The sequence below is a fragment of the Chionomys nivalis genome, chromosome 8, assembly GCF_950005125.1.
Source record: "Chionomys nivalis chromosome 8, mChiNiv1.1, whole genome shotgun sequence".
Taxonomy (NCBI): Eukaryota; Metazoa; Chordata; class Mammalia; order Rodentia; family Cricetidae; genus Chionomys; species Chionomys nivalis.
The window spans coordinates 41,053,617-41,073,324 of NC_080093.1; the positions used below are offsets into that span (position 1 = coordinate 41,053,617).

General features: G+C 36.2%; 1 protein-coding gene across 3 annotated transcripts in view; it reads left to right on the forward strand.

Moving 5' to 3' along the window:
- Window positions 1-19,708, forward strand: part of Vps13a (vacuolar protein sorting 13 homolog A) — a 198,768-nt gene that overhangs the window by 67,398 nt on the left and 111,662 nt on the right. For all 3 annotated transcript variants that reach the window (XM_057777994.1, XM_057777996.1, XM_057777997.1), the window contains exons 24-31: window positions 7,069-7,150; window positions 8,263-8,417; window positions 9,668-9,824; window positions 13,806-13,885; window positions 16,123-16,182; window positions 16,964-17,117; window positions 17,898-18,014; window positions 18,098-18,201. In XM_057777994.1, the coding sequence (XP_057633977.1) occupies window positions 7,069-7,150; window positions 8,263-8,417; window positions 9,668-9,824; window positions 13,806-13,885; window positions 16,123-16,182; window positions 16,964-17,117; window positions 17,898-18,014; window positions 18,098-18,201 (909 nt within the window). The remainder of the gene's footprint in view (window positions 1-7,068; window positions 7,151-8,262; window positions 8,418-9,667; window positions 9,825-13,805; window positions 13,886-16,122; window positions 16,183-16,963; window positions 17,118-17,897; window positions 18,015-18,097; window positions 18,202-19,708) is intronic.

Sequence of the window (19,708 nt, forward strand, 5' to 3'; positions counted from 1 at the left end):
GTCTTATCACGTCCCTTTCATTTTTTAAATATATTTTTCCCTTGATCCGATTATATATGCTTGTGTCTGTTTCTTTTCTTTTTCAGTGACTACTGTCTACCTTTTCCATTTATATCTTTCCTTGTTTTCAGTAGCAATCTGTCATATAATAGTTTCATAGTAAGTACTTTAAATAGCATAATTTTCAAGTTTTCTCATAATTTTTATAATTTTACAATTATAAAATTTTACAATAAGCTTTTATAATTTTACTTTTAAAATTAAGTTGTCAAATTCCATCTAAATGTTGATGGGTTTGGTAAGGATAGTTATTAATCTGCTCAATAATACTATTTTTGTTTTGTTTAGTTTTGTTTTTGTTTTTCAAGACAGGTTTTCTCTGTATAGCTTAGGAGTCTGTCCTGGAACTCACTCTAGGCTAGGCTGCCTTCGAACTCACAGAGATCCAACAGTCTCTGCCTCCCAAGTGCTGGGATTAAAGGCATGTGCCACCACCGTGTGTCTAATAATATACTATTGAGAATTAAAATCTTAGCACTGTTTCATCTTCCAGTTCACTACAAAAGTATATTTCTCCTGTAGGTCATTTTAGTGGTGTGGGTGTGAGTTATAATTTAAGCATACATTTACTATGTATATTTTGCTAGGTTTATATATACTGTTTGGGCCCTAATTTTGTCCCTTTTAAATTCATGTTTGGAACCTTAACCCCTACATCTATAACTTAAATTGTGATTCCTTTGGAAGTAGGGCCTTTAAAACAGTGAGTAAGTTAAAATAAAACTATTAAGATAGGCCCTAATTTGGGACTTATTGGTAACTTCATAAAAGGAAATTGGGAATAAAAAGAGACACCAGAATGTATGTGCAGTTAGCAAAGACCAAATGAGGATGCAGCAAGAAGGCAGCTCTTTGCAGGCCAAAGGTAGATGCTTCTTAAACCTTGTTTATAATACTTTAATCTTGACCTTCCAGCCCCCAGAATTGTATGAAAATATTTTCTGTGGTTTTAACCATTGATTCTGTGGTCTTTTGTTATGGTATCTCTGCCAGTCTTATGCAAATTTTGGTACCAATAAGGTGTGTTGTTGGAATAGTAACACTTAAGCCTGCATAACACGTTAGGTTGGGATAATTTCAAGACCAGTGCTAGAAAAACCCTACACTCTCATCTTGAAGAAAATATAGACACGTATTTTAAAACCCTGTAACATGAGGGCCTGCTTGTTGGGGTTTCTGTCCTGCCCAGTTCCCACAGTTGTTAGCCCCAAAGAAAATAGCACAGAGAGTCTACATTAGTTATAAACTGATTGACCCATTAGCTCAGGCTTCTTATTAACTCTTATAACTTATTTTAGCCCTTTATTCAAGTATAAGCCACATGGCTTGGTACCTTTTTCAACGGGGTAGGTCACATCTTCCTTCTTCGGTGTCCGGACAGGACTGGGGAGGAATGGGCTTCTTCCTTCCCAGAATACTCCTGTTCTCATTGTCCCACCTCTATTTCCTGTCTGGTTGTCCCTAATGTACTTCCTGCCTGGCTACTGGCCAATCAGTGTTTATTTAAAACATAATTGACAGAATACAGAATTGTCCCGCTCCACCTTATGGTGAGAACTGTAATAGAAACTACAAACATGTTTATTGATATCTCTTAAAAAGCCCATATTATGAATTGACAGGAAACCTAGCTGAGCTGTCTTTATTTTTTGTGGAATGTAGATGAACTTGAATAGTTAGCTCATGTGATTACTAAACTTTGAAGAGTACGGTACAGTATATATTTTCTCTCTTCATTATTAGAACATTTGAGAGGTGAAAAGAAGGAAACTAAAACAAAACTATGTGAATCAAAAAGGAACCAGAACTTAAAGATTTGTGAAGTGGTTAGTTTATTCATAATGCAAAAAAATAAGAGCATAGTATTTGAGAGAGCATCAGGAGTATTCTGAGATGATGATTTGATTAAAGAAATTATGTCACAGATTAGACCATTCATCTCAGAAGCTAGGGACAAGAAGAAAATGATACCAACTAAACATGCCTAGATTGAACTAAAGGAAACCGAAAGTGAGCAAAATGAAGAAAGGTTTTGGACTTTAAGAAGTATGTAGGATATGAGAGAACTGCTAGCACGTATTATTCTTGAGAGAGTGATGTCCTGCAGGTGATTCTGAAGTCTGCATGTGTCACAGACCCATTGGTCTGGATGGTGCAGGAGTCAAAGGATGAAGCAGTCTCGTTATAAGTGGACTGAATCGCTGGTGCCCAGGACCTTTGTACAGGGCTGTATTTAGTCTTTTCTTGTTGAGTATGGTAATGTAGGCTTACCAAATTAAGAAATTACCATTTATTCCTAGTTCTCTGAGCATTTCTCTTTGATAGTGGGATGCTATTTCTGCATCTATGAAGATGATCTTATAGTTGGTTTCTTTAGTATAATGCCTTGATTAGTTTTGCATTCTCAATTATATCTCATTTTTGATGATACATTATCGTCCTATATATTACAAGGTCTATTTGATAATAAAGTTGGATGTCTCTTATCCTAAGTTGGTTAGGATCAGAATTTTTTTAAAGATTTATTTATGGCCGGGCGGTAGTGGCGCACGCCTTTAATCCCAGCACTTGGGAGGCAGAGGCAGGCGGATCTCTGTGAGTTCGAGGCCAGCCTGGTCTACAAAGGGAGTTCCAGGACAGGCTCCAAAGCTACAGAGAAACCCTGTCTCCAAAAAAAAAAAAAAAAGATTTATTTATGTGCAGTGTTCTGTCTGCATATATGCCTGCAGGCCAGAAGAGGGTGCCAGATCTCATTATATATGGTGAGCTACCATGTGGTTGCTGGGAATTGAACTCAGGACCTCTGGAAGAACAGTCAATGCTCTTAACCTCTGAGCCTTCTCTTCAGTCCTAGAAATATTTTAAATATCAGGCTTGGTCCTTCTCTTTTTTTCTTTGAATATTGAAGTTTTTGTTTAGACTTTTTCAATTAATCATTCCTACTCTTAAAATTCTAAAATGCTTCCGAATCTGAAACCTATTGAGTATCATATCACCACTCAGAAAGTTTCAGATTTCAGAAGAGGAAAGCAACTAGTAGGAAGGGAAGGAATGTAGGAGATGATAACTGGGGAATGAAAACCATCAAAATGTATATAGTATATGTTTATGAAAAGATCATAATGATATCCATAACTTATATGATGAATATACTTCATAAAGTGGAAAAATATTTGCTGGTTTATGCATTTGTCAGTTACTAAGGAAAGTATTGAAATTTCTAATTTTAGGCCAATCAGATACTACATTTTTAGAAGCTTGAGTGTACCTTATCTAAATTACTTGTGACTAGAAGTGCTTTCAACTTCATGGGTTGTTTTTGTATTTACATTTTGTAATATTACAAATATCTAATGAGGTATTTTAGATGTAGGACACAAGGTCAAAACACAGAATTCATATATGCTTTATATCCTCATGCATATCTGAATGTAATTTTATACAGTGTCTTATTGTGACTAAGTTTTGACTTACACATCACATGAGGTCAGGTATAGAATATTTCACAAGTGGGGTTCTTTTTGTCTTTATAAATGTTTGAATTTTGAAGCATTTTAGATTTCAGATTAGCATTGCTTAACATATTGTATATTTTGTTGACATTGAGGTTTTACTGTTTGTTCATGACAGGTATTGGATCCTGTTTTCTATGTGTAGTGTCTTAAAGACACTATATGAGCTTGCTGCTCATGGCCTGCTCAGCTTGCTTGCCTATGTTATCCCAGGATGTCTACCCAGGGGTGGCACCACCCACAAACGACTGACTTTTCCTACATCAATCATTAATTAAGAAAATGCCCTATAGACCTTTTTGCGTGTGACAGAACTTTTCCTGAGGTGATGCAACAAGCATGTCTACTTACCTCAGATAGTGAGCAGACTGAAGTACAGATACCACCTGAAGTCCAGTTCACCAAGTCAGTGTTTACTCATGTGGTGAACCATGACTTTTATTGGGGTTTATTTTCAGTAGTTTGAGGAGTTATTTACAGGAGCAGAAATGACTAAAGACCAAAGCCAACCCCAACAGGGATGACAGTTCACAAATCTGGGAACCTGTGGCATTCTGTGCAGTCTACAGGCAGCTCAACAGGTGTGTGTGGGGGGGTGTCCTTTCCAGGTGCCTCAGTTAGTCTTGACTTCTAGGTAGCTCAACTGTTTTCTGCTTCTTTCAGGCAGCTGGTCTCGTCTTAGAGTCTTTGCAGCTTGTCTTGTCGTGAGAGTCTTTGCAGTTCAGCTTCATTCAGTCTGAGGGGGCTCTCAACTTTTATTGCAACAGGCAGGAAGGGGCCTACTGATTCTGATAAGATTCAGGGAATTCCTGAAGTTATTTTGAGTTGTTTACCTTCCTGCTCTCAAGGTTCTTTCTGAAGACTGGAATGTTTTAATTTCTTGAGGAAACTTTTGTACAACATATTCTTACAGCAAGAGCTTACGGATGCATTTTCTCCACTCATGTTCCGTCCTTATGGATAACTATAGCCTGTGCCAAGTTGACATAAACTAGGTAGCACAAGTCTCATTGCCAGTAAGAAGTGAATTTTGGTTGTTAAGAGTAGGTCAAACGGGCTGCAGCATTCCCAGAATCAGAACCCTAATTTTGAGCAATAGCACAAAATTATGTGAAGGCTAAGAGAGGAGATGAAGGAGAAATAAAAAGGTTTCAAGTTAGCAGAGCTTGGCTCATGAGGTTCTTTGTAACATTTCAGTGCAAGGTAAAGTCATGAATGATAATGTAGGAGCTACAACAAGTTATATAGAACATCTACCTAAGGTAATTCATGGCAGTAACCACATACAACAACAAATTTGTGTTGTATAATATATAGCCTTGTATTGGAAGAAGTTGTCATTTAGGACTTTGATAGCTAGAGAGGTTAGTTTCCAGATTCAAACTTTCAAAGAGCATGGCTACTCCCTGTTAGGTGTGGATGCAGCTGATGACTTAAGTTGAAGCCAGTGCACATTTATCTTTCCACGATTTGTAGGCTCTTATCGATTAGACTTAGCATTTTTTCTCTAAATTAAACAGCAAATATTGGACGATAGCATGTTTTTAACAAAGTGTGACAGCATGTGTTTACAAAATGGATGTGGGTTTTCAGTTGGACCTTACTGCCTCTTAGTTACTGACTGACAATTTTGTTATTGGCTTGAGATAAAACCATAAAAATTCCACTTTTGTTTGAAACCATTCTTGCCTGAGCATTATAAACTTCTTTTTTCTTATGATCCAAGTTACAGAGATGCACCAGGTCTCCTGCCAGCCTTGGACAAATTCTACTGTTTAACTCTTTCCTTGGTCTTACAGCAACTGTGCTCACTTGTTTTTTACTTCATTGTCCCCAGAAAATCTTTAGTCTTTTGAACAGACTTGAGATAAACTGTGCAGGAAAATATTTTCCCCAATATCACTGTTCATTGACCACGTCTGTGGTCAATAATAAGGAAAATAAATGAGCTTGAAGTCTCTAAGTCAAACTTGAGATGGAGCACAAATGTAAATGTAAGGGCCAAAGATGTGAAGTTTTTTTTGAACCAAAACAACAACGAATCTAAGGAAAACAGCGTGTGTACTTGCAATAATTACCTTAATATCAGCTTTGGGCTTTGTAGCACAAATTCTAATTGGTATTAATAATAAAAACCTGAGTCAACTCTTAGGGGCAAAGCTGAAAGATCAGAGAAGCAAAGCAATCAGCCAATAGAGCGTTCTTCTACCAATTCTCAGACAGAATGGGTGATACTGTCTTTACGAATCCTCAGGCTGAATCCTCAGACTGCATCTCTTTCTAGGAATCCTTAGACTGCATCTGAGCTCCTGTCATTTTTTTTAATATTTATTTATTTATTAAAGATTTCTGCCTCCTCCCTGCCACCGCCTCCCATTTCCCTCCCCCTCCCCCAATCAAGTCCCCCTCCCTCGTTAGCCCTAAGAACAATCCGGGTTCCCTGCCCTGTGGGAAGTCCAAGGATCACCCACCTCCTTCCAGGTCTAGTAAGGTGAGCATCCAAACTGCCTAGGCTCCCACAAAGCCAGTACGTGCAGTAGGATCAAAAACCCATTGCCATTGTTCTTGAGTTCTCAGTAGTCCTCATTGTCCGCTGTGTTCAGAGAGTCCGGTTTTATCCCGTGCTCTTTCAGACCCAGGCCAGCTGGCCTTGGTGAGTTCCCGATAGAACATCCCCATTGTCTCAGTGTGTGGGTGCACCCCTCGCAGTCCTGAGTTCCTTGCTTGTGCTCTCTCCTTCTGCTCCTGATTTAGACCTTGAGATTTCAGTGCAGTGCTCCAATGTGGGTCTCTGTCTCTGTCTCCTTTCATCGCCTGATGAAGGTTAATATTCAAGAGGATGCCTATATGTTTTTCTTTGGGTTCACCTTCTTATTTAGCTTCTCTAAGCTCCTGTCTTATCCCGCCCTATATTCCTCTCCTCACCCAGCCATATTTCACTTCTGTCTTCACCTCACTAGTGCTGAATTTAAAGGCATGTGATCCCAAGTGCTGGAATCACCCTTGTATGAGCTCAATTTTTCTTTTGGACAAAGTCAATCTCATGTAGCCCAGGATGGCCTTGAACTCACCGAGATCCATCTGCCTCTCTCTTCTGAGTGCTGGGATATGTCATATAAAGATGTATGTCACCACTGCCCAGCCTCTATGGCTAACTAGTGACTTAGCTCTGTACGCTGATCTTCAGACAAACTTTATTTGTTAGATTACAAACAAAATTTCACTACAGGGCTTGCTTCTTAAGATGTTCTTGAGCTGGTTTATGGGCTAAGTAAAATTTCTAGTTAAAACCTATCTCAGAATCCTTACAGATTTCCGGGAAGTTACTATGGGAGCCCCACAATTATACTTAACAACAAACTTAAAAAAGAACTTACTTTTCCTGCTTTAGACCTGATCCCTTCTCTGACTGTATTGAGTAACTTTTTGTCAAAATTATCATAAATTTGAATAAAAGGTCTTTATTTTGATTGGCAGTATGTTACTTTTGTTTCAGATTCAAGCATCTACTTTGCCAGCATCACAGATTTCTCAGAAGTTAATCCCTTTATTGGAACAGCCTTCTGTTGCCGAAGATGGTATGGTGAATTTTCCTTACTGCATGTGCATAATTGAAGGAGTTCATATTTGAGGGCTGTTCTCTTCAAATGGTTATGTATAGGGGTATAAACATCTTTTTCTTTTAGCAATCAACACATTTACTAAAGTTTATGTCATGTATACATCAGAGACATTCATAAATGGGTTTATATGCCAGTTTACATTGAACAAAAAAATTCCACACACTACTCAATTTAAAACTGTTTTGATTGTTTTGAGTAGCTGATAAGTGGAATCTTACATGTAGTATTTTCATACTATGGTTAATTACTGATAACAAAAAATTATATTAGATGAAGCTGTAGTTAAAGGGGTGCTTTATTAATGTTACTGAGCCTGGCTTCTGTTGCTAATATCACAGAGTTGTCAGCTGAGTTCTGTTACACTGTCTAGCTACAGGGAACACGATAGTGTTTTGTTTCAGTATTCATAATGTAGACGATCTTTGTTTTCCTCTATAAATGCTTCTTATCCAGCTCTAAATAGTAATGATTTTTTTTTGGAATCAGGATAGATAGCTCAATGGTTAAGAGTTCATGATGTGCTTCCATAGGATCATGACTCAGTTCCCAGCACACACACACTGGGTAGCTCACTACTGCCTTTTTCTCCCCTCAAGAAAATCAGTTGCCCTCTTTGAACTCCGTGAGCACTTGCATTCACATACCTGCACACAGATACACACATGTACACATAATTAAAAATAAAAAATGAATCTTAAAAAATTGATTTTATGCCAAAGATTAAATATTTTATATCCATATATTTTGTCCTTTGCAATGTTATTTATTCAAAAGTAATTTCTGTATTTTTTCCTCTAGTTTTTGTGTTCAACTTTTAATATAGACATTTATGAAGACAAAAAGAACCCCACTTGTGAAATATTCTATACCTGACCTCATGTGATGTGTCAGTCAAAACTTAGTCACAATAAGACACTGTATAAAATTACATTCAGATATGCATGAGGATATAAAGCATATATGAATTCTGAGTTTTGATGTATCTTAATGCTTACATTTATTTCAGAAAATTATAAAAATAGATTACTTCTGTTGTTGACTTAAACTAAACATTCTTTAAAATTTAGATTCAGAGGAAGAATTTTTTGATGCACCATGTAGTCCCTTGGAAGAGTATCCTCAAATCCTATCTAGAGTTAGAAGTCCTCGACCCAAAAAATTACAAAAGAAAGAGTGTTCAGTGAATTTAATTCAACTTAGGATGCGATTTGAAGTAGCAGAGGTATGTGCTATGATTACATAAATGTGGGTTTTGTGAGTTGTCATTTATACTTTGTGAAGTTTACTTATATAGTTTTATTACCAATAAATACTAGTCAAGTTATATGGAGATGGTGTATGGTTTTTGTAATTTTTTAAAAAGAAAATAAACTATCTTTTTTTTATTGTTATACATCAGTACAGGTTCTCACTCCCTCCCTTCTTCCCATTCCCTCCACTTACCCCCTTACACGAACTCCCCCATCCACTCCTCAGAGAGGATAAGGCACATTGCTTTAGGGAAGGTCCAATGCCCTCCCATTTATATCTAGGCTTTGCAAGGTATCCATCCAAAGAGAATGGGCTCCTAAAAAGCCAGTACAAGCAGTAGGGATAAATTCTGGTGCCACTGCAAGTGGCCCCTCAGTCTGCCCCAGCCATACAACTGTCAACCATATTCAGAGGGACTTTTGGTCCTATGCTTGTTCCTTACCAGTTCGGCTGGTGTTGGTGAGCTCCCATTAGCTCAGGTAGACTGTTTGAATGGGTGTCCCCATCATGGTCTTGACCTCTTTGCTCATATTCTTATTTCTCCTAGTCTTCAACTGAACTTTGGGAGCACAGTACAGTGTTCCAATGGTGGTCCCTGCCTCTGTTTCCATCAGTTGCTGGGTGAAGGTTCTGTGGTGCTATTTAAGATATTCATCAGTCTGACTACAGGGCAAGGCCAGTTTGGATGCTCTCTCCTCTATTCCTTAGGGTCTTAACTGGGTTATCCTTGTGGATTCCTGGGCATTTCTCTAGTGCCAGATTTCTTGCTAACCTTAGAACGGCTCCCTTAATCATGGTATCTCTTTCCTTGCTCTCATTTCTGTCCTTCCATTTCGGCTATTCCGTTTTCTCAAGTTCTCCTCGCCCCTCCCCTTCTCCCCTCCTCTTACCCTTCCACCCTCCTTTCTCCCCCTACCCCAATGTTCCCAATTTGGCCTGAAGGGATGGGTCAGCCTTTAAAGGCTAGGCTCACAACCAAAAGTATGGTTTTCTTCATATTTTTTTTTAAAGAATATCTTTCTTAAGAATTAGTGTTTAAAGTGGTATATTGTGGGCAGTTTTTTAAAACATATTTTTTGGTGATGATTATACAATGTAAGTATGCATTGATTGTGTGGGGAGAATAGAAAATCAATATTAAGTTTCAATTTTTAACATACTACATATGCATCTTTATGTTGTTATCACATAGGTGAGCTATGTGTTTTGCCTTTCTTACAGGTTTTGATTCAGTTTTATCACCTTGTGGGAGACTGCGAACTACCCGTGCTAGAAATGGGTGTTTTAGGATTGGGTACTGAAGTTGAGATTAGAACATTTGATTTGAAAGCAAATGCCTTTTTGAAAGAGTTCTGGTTAAAATGTCCAGAATACTTAGGTAAGACTATTAAAAGATATATAAATTACTTTCATAATTTGATTACTTGTTATAGAATTTTTTGTTCCTTAGACTTTGAATCAATATTTTGAAATAGTCTGAAAAAGAAGAGACTATTACATTTAAATTTATGTTAGTCTATTTTCTTTAATATATTTTTAATTAAAATATAATTACATCACTTAACCTTTCCCTTCCTCCTACAACACCTCCCACACATCCTCCATTCTCAAATCAACAGTATCTTTCTTTGTTTGCATATGTGTATATATAAAAATACACAAATATAATCTGCTGAGTCTGTTTTTGTTGTATGTTTATGGATGACTTCAGGGCTGACCATTCTGTATTGAATCATCAGGTTGGGGGATCATCCCTGGGAAAGGCTAATCTTTCTCTCTTAGCAGTTATTAGTTGTCTATAGTGTTTTCTCTAGGGTTGGAACCCTGTGAAATTGTCTCTATTCCACACTAGCATGTCTACTGATACTGCTATTGTTCTGGTCCTGTTTATGGAGCTGTTTCTAGAGGAGACTGTCTCACAGCAGACTTCCTGGCTCCTATAATCTTCCACTCCGTCTTCTGTGATGTTCCCAGAGCCATAGATGTAGGAGCTGTCACGTAAATGCATCCATTGATCTCTGTATGGTGATTTTCTGTGATGGTCTTCATTTACTATAAATCAAAACTTCTTGCCAGGCGGTGATGGTGTACACCTTTGATTCCAACACTTGGGCCAAGGTAGGCAGAGCTCTTTGAGTTTAAGGTCAGCCTGGTCTTCTGAGATAGTTCCAGGACAGCCAGGGCTATACAAAGAAACCTTGTTTCAAAAAACAAAACAAAACAAACAGAAAAAAGGTGGGGGGAGGAGGAAAGAAAAAAAAGAAGCTTCTTTAATGAAGGGTTGTTGTGTCAGCACTTAAATTTAGATGGGGCTAAGAACCATAGATGAGAGAGACTATGCAGCATTTGTCTTTCTGGGTCTGGATTATCTCCTCCAATAGAACCTTTTCTAGGTCTATCCACTTAACTGAAATTCCATGATTCACTTATCAACTTCCCCAACAGTATGATATGTTTGTTACAGTTGAACCTATTCACATTTTTATCACCCGAAATCCATTGTTTGCATTGGATTTAAACATTTGTGTTAAACTTTTTATGTGTTTGTCCACTGTATAAAGGCCAGTTCTTATGGTGGTATAATCAGAAGCATGATTTCACTGTGTTCAGTATCTGCTGTTCTCCGCTCTCCCACTGTGGTATCTGGCTTAAGATGATTCTATGTCTTCCATGTTGTACCCTTTTATCTGAATATATGATAGGAATAACACAGTGTACATCCTTTTAAGGTTAACTTCTTTTAGTAATCTGTGTTTAAATCTTCTTGTCTTTTCATGGCTTGACAGAGAGTTACTTTTGACCAATAAATCATAAACCTTTGCATAGGGACATTATTGTTATTTATCCAATATGTCCATTATTGTTTTCTAGCCAACTGTCCATAATAGGTATTCATTATGGTTACCTATCCACTCACTTATAATGGACAACTTGACTTGTTTTATGTTTTGGCAATTGTGAACAACGATAATATAGATAGCTATATGCAGATTTTGGTATAGACCTATGCTGTCTGTTTCTTTGGGTAAATACTAAGGAACTGAAGTGGTGGATTTTATGTTAAATACATGACTTGTAAATGAACCACCAAACTATTCCAGTGTGTGTGTATGTATGTATATATACATATATATATATATATATATATATGTATATATACATACATACACACACACACATATATATTTATTTTCCTGGTAATAAATAAGAGTACTTATTGTTTCATCCTTGTCAGCATTTTGTTAGTGTCTGGTCTTCAGTCCTTCTAATAGGTATATAATGACAGTTTGAATTTCTCTGATGGTATATGATGTGGGGAATCCTTTCATGTGTCAGTTTGTCATAGCTCCTTTGGTGAGTGACATCTTCTAAGTTCTTTGGCTGTTTTGAAAATTATCAAATTAAGTAGTTTAACCCAAAAGTAGGTCAGAGGGATGTGTTTGTATGATATCACATTGTCTACTTGTTCTCCAGCCCTTGTGAACTTGAATGTGGTAGACTGTGCCACAATTATCTCTTGGTCTCCCAAATTTGAGAGTGGTGCTCTGTGTGACAGTTGTCTCTTGGGCTTACAAACTTGATTGTGGTAGACTGTGTCACAGTTTCTCTTGGTCACACAAACTTGGGTGTGGGCAAATGTATCGCAGTTATCGGTTAGCCACACAAAGTTCATTATATAGGTGTTGAATTTTTGTTCTTTTATGTCAAAATTATATTCTGTTCCTATGCCCCCAAAGTAATTTTCTTTGATTATTGGAAAAAGAAGTAAACCAGCTGAATAGTGTTCTCTAGTAATCCAGAAGTAGTATAGCCATTGTTACTTTTTATGTTTATGCTTATTTTTGTTTCTCAAAGGCAAAGCATAAATAAATCCTTGCAAAAAAGCATTTATACCATCCCTACTGTGCCTATTCCTAAAAGCATTATATACCATCCCTACTGTACCTATTCCTAAAAGCATTATATACCATCACTACTGTATCTATTCCTAAAAGCATTATATACAATCCCTACTGTACCTATTCCTAAAAGCATTATATACCATCCCTACTGTACCTATTCCTAAAAGCATTATATACCATCCCTACTGTACCTATTCCTAAAAGCATTATATACTATCACTACTGTGCCTTTCCTAAAAGCATTATATACCATCACTACTGTATCTATTCCTAAAAGCATTATATACCATCACTACTGTATCTATTCCTAAAAGCATTATATACCATCACTACTGTGCCTGTTTCTAAAAGCATTATATACTATCACTACTGTGCCTGTTCCTAAAAACATTATATACCATCACTACTGTGCCTGTTCCTAAAAACATTATATACCATCACTACTGTGCCTGTTCCTAAAACAGTTTGCTCTTATTTTCGGAGGAGTGAGGGGCAGAGTTACTTTATGAAACATGAATGATCTGGTAAACAGCTGTTCAAGAAGCTGGTAAACGTGTAAATGAAGTGTAGATCTTCTTAAGGTCGAAAAATGTGGTTAATACCTAACATAGGGTGCTGGTTCATGTGCTCATAGTTTTAAGTTTGAAGGGCTGCATAGACATTGTGCTGTGCTTTACTCAGCTAGAGCAGTGTAATGAGTTTATAGTCCTTTTTCCCAGTCTCTAGATACTGTTTTTTAGCAACTGTAAGTAATTTGGTAATGATAGTTTTAAAGAGTATACAGATATCTCTTCTCTAGCAATTCTCATGGAATATTTTGTTTTGAACAGAATTAGTAATGTACCTAAGTAAACTGGTATGTACTGCTAAGACTGATTTTTATCTAGTATATAGAAAAATGTAACACTTTCTTGATGCATTTCCACAACTAGTATTTTCAGAGGTACTCGGTTTTTTATTTCCAGGCATTGTTATGACTCAGTCCTAGAATTTTTCATGCTCTTTCATTACCACTAAAACTTATTTTGGGCCGGGCGGTGGTGGCGCACGCCTTTAATCCCAGCACTTGGGAGGCAGAGGCAGGTGGATCTCTGTGAGTTCGAGACCAGCCTGATCTACAGAGCTAGTTCCAGGACAGGCTCCAAAACCACAGAGAAACCCTGTCTCGAAAAACCAAAAAAAAAAAAAAAAAAAAAAAAAAAAACAACTTATTTTGGTTCTTCTTTTAACAGTTTGCTAGCTTTTGTTACTGGCTTGTCTATATGTCGGAAGATTTGATACTTTAGTGTTGAAATACAAAGAAAGGATACATTGTATGGAGAAAGGACACTTTGAGTTGAAAAAAACAAAGGGATCTTACTGAGTAGCATCTAAGGAAATCTTTTTCTATCATAATTACTTATGATTTATCTTAGTATAATATTACTACCAAGAAATAATCCTTAAACTATTTTTAGATGAAAACAAGAAACCAATTTATTTGATCACCACCCTGGATAACACAATGGAAGATTTGTTAACATTGGAATTTGTGAGGGTAAGCAGTTCTGCTTCTACCTGATGGGCAGGTAGATTTGCTATGAAATTTATAACTTAATGTGCTTAATTCTTACTCTAATGTAACTTTGTGAAGGCCTCTGTTTTAAAGGTCTTTCTGTTTGGGCCTTATTGTTCTGTAGTTTTGATTCACAGATACTTCATATAGCAAACAAAGTATCTTGTGCTCTAAGAAGAAAGGAACTGTAGGTTGACTTTTTCCACCAGACTTTTGAAAAACAAACAAATGTTTAGTGGTGATGAAATTTCTTACTGTATGTGGTACAAGAGGATGGATGAATTTACTTCTTTTCTACCATTATCTGGTTACCTGCTTTTTAAGTGTCGATGACTCCATTCCGTTTATATTGTTTTATAATCTTTTAAAATTTTGTTCATCTTCTGTATGTACTATGGTCTGTTTTTTAATTATTCTTTGTTATTTGGCATTATGTGTGTTTTAATAATTACTTTGTAGCCGGGCGGTGGTGGCGCACGCCTTTAATCCCAGCACTCGGGAGGCAGAGGCAGGCGGATCTCTGTGAGTTCAAGACCAGCCTGGTCTACAAGAGCTAGTTCCAGGACAGGCTCCAAAACCACAGAGAAACCCTGTCTCGAAAAAAAAAATAAAATAATTACTTTGTAATAAGAATTACGCCGGCCGGGCGGTGGTGGCGCACGCCTTTAATCCCAGCACTTGGGAGGCAGAGGCAGGCGGATCTCTGTGAGTTCAAGACCAGCCTGGTCTACAAGAGCTAGTTCCAGGACAGACTCCAAAACCACAGAGAAACCCTGTCTCGAAAAATCAAAAAAAAAAAAAAAAAAAAAAAAAAAGAATTACGCCAAGAGAATATTACCATACTTAAGACTATTTTTGTTTCCATGATTCGTGGATATTTTTAAAGATTTTTGTTGTGTATTTGTATCAGGTTTTAGGCAATACAAACATTAAAGAAAATAAAAGCAATTGTGTTATGTGCATATTAAATGGATTACTATTTAAAAAGGATAAATCATGACATTTGCAACATTATCAGTCTGCAGGCCATGATGTTAAGTGAAATAAATAATCTACTCACAGAGAGAAATATACGGGAGGATCTTACTTATATGTAAATTCTAATAAAATTTAACTCATATATGTGAAAAGAAAATGGTGGCTACTGCAAGTTGGGACTACTGTGAAAGGAAAGAATAAGGAATTGTTGATAAAAGAAATTTGTTGTTCCTGGCCACTCAGCCCTAAAATAATCACTCAGAAACCATATTATTTGCAATAATGTTTGACCAATAGCTTAAGCATGTTTCTGGCTAACTCTCACATCCTAAACTAACCCATCTTCATTAATCCGTGTATCTCCACGAGGCTGTAGCTTACTGGGTAAAGTTCCAGTGTCTGTCTCTGGTGGGACTACATGGCTTCTCTCTGACTCTGCCTCTTCCAGCATTCAGTTTAGTTTTCCCTGCCTACCTAAGTTCTGCCCTCCTATAGGTCTAAAGCAGTTTCTTTATTCATTAATGATAATCACAGCATACAGAGGGGAATCTCACATCAGAAAATAGTTTCAGCTAGAAAGGAGAATAGATTTTGAGATCTGTTGGGTAGCAGAGTAACTATAATCAATAATAATGTATATTTCCAAAGGTAATTTTCAAATGTCTTACAGTAGATGGTACATAAGCTAGTTGATGGATATATGTTACCTTTACTTAAACATTTTGTATGCATTCCATGAAACATCAGGTAGTAAGCTATAAATATACAATTATGTCATTGTGAAAGGCTGTAAGATATTTGGAAAGACACGTGTTTGGGAACTTGTAGATTATTATCTCCCAAATTTTGTTTCAAATACAGGAAAAATTAGGAAGAAACATTCAGAGCTCTTGAGGAGCAAATGATAGTTCTCTATATTTGATACCTTATAACATGTTTTCTCTAGATAATAAGGAAGATAGCCTGTATTCTTAATTGAAGACTTGCTTTATGCTAGAGAATCCCATATTTAGCACATTTTGTTTATTATAGTAAAGCAGCTGCCTTGTTCTGGTCAAATAGTTGCTTGTTTAAGTAAATATATGTACATATATATGCGTGTATGTGTGTAACATACTAGCCACCTCATTTATAGTTTATGTATGGTATCCAAATCTTGAAAAATTTACAACTGTCATGTAATTGTAGACGATTCATGTCTTCCTAATATATTCTAATAGATACATTTTCTCTTTGTATAGGTTGAAAAAAATGCACCCAGTTTAAAAAGTACTTATAACAATGTTTTACAACTTATTAAGGTATGCATATATAATTGTTTATTTTAAAATTAGAAACTGTATTTCTATTTCTAGATGTCTTACCAGTACTTATTTTATAATTGGAATTATAAGATCCTCCAATGATAAAGCTGAATATTTTAAATCATGTGTTTTATACCACAAAGTATAGGGTGTGTTTTTTGTTGCTGTTGTTGGTTTTATTTGTTTGTTTGTTTTAAGACAGAATTTCTTTGTACCTTTGGAACCTGTCCTGGAACTTGCTCTGTTTACCAGACTGGTGTCGAACTCACAGAGATCCGCCTGCCTCTGCCTCCTGAGTGCTGGGATTAAAGCTGTGCGTGACCACACACACATATAAATACCATATATATGAATTTATTATATAAACAGTGTTCTACCTTCATGAATGCCTGCCTGTCAGAAGAGGGCATCAGATTTCATTATAGATGATAACCACTATCTGGTTGCTGGGAGTTGAACTCAGGACCTCTGGAAAAGCAGACAGTACCCCTTTGTTTTTTTATTTGTTTGTTTTTCGTTTTTTTGAGATAGGATTTCTCTGTAGCTTTGGAGACTGTCCTAGAAGTAGCTCTTGTAGACCAGGCTGGTCTTGAATTTACAAAGATCTGCCTGCCTCTGCCTCCCAAGTGCTGGGATTAAAGGCGTGCGCACTACCGTCCAGAAAAACAGACAGTACTCTTAACCTTTGAGCCATCTCTCCAGTCCGCATAGTGTATTTTAAAGACCATCGAGTCAGATGGTTTTTTGACTTAGTACTAAAACCAGTTTTATTCCATAGGTGAATTTTTCCTCTTTGGATATTCATTTACACACTGAAGCACTTCTCAATACAATGAATTATCTTAATAATACCCTTCCGCAATTAGGGGAACAATCTGCCCCAGTGTCTGTTGCAGAGACTGAAGACAAAGGAGATCTCATTAAAATGCTTGGTATATTTGTTAAAATTTAAGCTTTTGGGTTTTTTTGTTTTTCTTTTTGTTGTTGTTGGGGGTGGTTGTTTTGTTCTTTGTTTCTTTTGTTCACCAATTGGAACAGTAATTTTAGGCTCTGGTGTTGCTTTTTATTAGACAAACACCTAAAATGATTCATCATATTTCATGCTAATCTTAGAGATTAGTGATAAAGGAAAATGATTAGTGCTAAAGAAAAGAGTTTATGTTGTAATATATTTGAGTTGTAAATTAGACAAGAAATACTTGATTTAGATTAAAGTTTATGTGACATAATTTTAGATTAGAAAAATGTAAATGACATTTGAGTATTATGGTTGTTTTTAATCAGAGTGCAGGTTAAGATTTGAGTTACTTTAAATCTAAAACTTCTTGAGCATTATGGTAATACTCAAATAGCCTTTGATTTTGCAGCATTTTGAAATTTTGAATTAGAGATGCTCTATCGGTTACCATTAAGAACTATGGGTATTTGCTTTCTATAATGACAGATGTCTCAAAGATTCATAGTTATTGGTTTAATTTCTTAGTTTCAAATGATTAGTTACCTCTAAGAGCAGTCTTTGGACTATTTGTTTTTGTATTCATTAGATAATTCATACTTAGAATTCTCAATCCAGTAGGGAATATTTTTTCTTTGCCTGTAGTTGAACTGTAAATCTGATGTTATAATCATTTATGGCGATACTCTCACTGCCTATGTGTAGTGTGCTAATTACTAGACCTTTCTTTGTGTTACAATGTGACTTTGTTTTGTAGCTTTAAAGCTACCCACGAATGAAGATACTATTACCTTGCAACTTTTGGCTGAATTGTCTTGTTTACGGATTTTTATTCAAGATCAGAAACAAAAAATTTCTGAAATTAAGATTGAAGGTAATACCATCTCATGGAAACATTTTTAAGGTTATCAAATTGAAGACAAAGAAAAGCAATTTATCATTGTTTTATTTTCTTAGGTCTTGATTCTGAGATGATTATGAAGCCATTAGTCACTGAAATAAATGCAAAACTAAGGAATATAATTGTGTTAGATTCTGATAAAATGGCTGTATACAAAAAGGTGAGATTTGGGGAGTTTTAGTTATTTTTATTTCATGTGCATTTGTGTTTTGTGCATTTATGTCTATGTGAAGGTGTCAGATCCTCTGGAACTGGAGTTATAGACAGCTGTGAGCTACCATCTGGGTACTGGGAATTAACCCAGGTCCTCTGGAAGAGCAAGTGTTCTTAACCACTAAGCCATCTCTCCAGCCCTGAGATTTTGTTTGTATTAAGTACCAATATATTATTAAATATGTAGTTTTCATATCAATTAAATAGAATTATCATGTATTAGCAGTGTCTTATGCATAATGAGTTTTAGAGTCAAGCACAATTGATTTATTAGCTTTAATAATATTTGTAACCGCCGGGCGGTGGTGGCGCACGCCTTTAATCCCAGCACTTGGGAGGCAGAGACAGGCGGATCTCTGTGAGTTCGAGACCAGCCTGGTCTACAAGAGCTAGTTCCAGGACAGACTCCAAAACCACAGAGAAACCCTGTCTCAAAAAACCAAAAAAAAAAAAAAAAAAAAAAAAAAAAAAAAATAATAATAATAATATTTGTAACCCTTTCAGTTACCTAATCTAATCTTTTATTTATAAAATGAAGGTTGTTATTTTTCCTAAGTCAATAATTCTCCTGGAACAAATAATGTTTTTGAGTGGTTGGAGGAGGGGTGTTGGTTGCTAGTAATACTTCTTTTAAGAACACTGACAAATAAAAGTTTCGTTCTGTAAATATCCCTAACTGCCTAGTTCAGATAGTGGTATTGGAAGATGTGATGTATTTCAAGTATACTGTCATGAAATGAGAGAATTCTTTGAAATTGATGTAGATGGCTAGATATTTTGTTAGTAATTCTCAGATAATAAGGAATTTAAGTAGAATGATGTATTGAAGGACCTGATGACAAAATACTAAAGTGTAAGATTGGGAAACCTGAAGGACTCTTTGGATCAATAAGTGAGCATTTAGAGTTTGATAAAAGAAAGAAACTTTGTACATGACTGGTCCTCGTCTGTTATCAGTATCATTAATTTTTTTTAATGTATCTGTATGAGTGTTTTACTTGCATATATGTATATATACTACATGCATATATTAATAGTGTGTCATATGCATAATGGGGTTTGTACTGCATGTGTGTCTTGTGCCCACAGAGGCCAGAGAAGGTGATGAATCCCCTGGAAATGGAAGTTACAGATAGTTATGAGCTGCCATGTGGGTGCTGGGAACTGAACCCAGGTCCTCTGGAACAGCAGTAAGTGCTCTTAACTGCTGAGCCCTATCTCCAATTCTGTCATCATTATTGATAGAGTCATCAACTGATTTTTATATGAGAAACAAAAATTATACTTATATGTACATATCTATCAATAAAGAGTGATTGGCACAAAAGTCGTCAAATATGCATGACTTGTAGAAATAAGGATTACAATTTTTAATAATACTGATGGCAATTTCCAAAGTTGTTATTTACTCCTCTGTCACTGTTACTTTAAGATTCATAGAATATATAGGACAA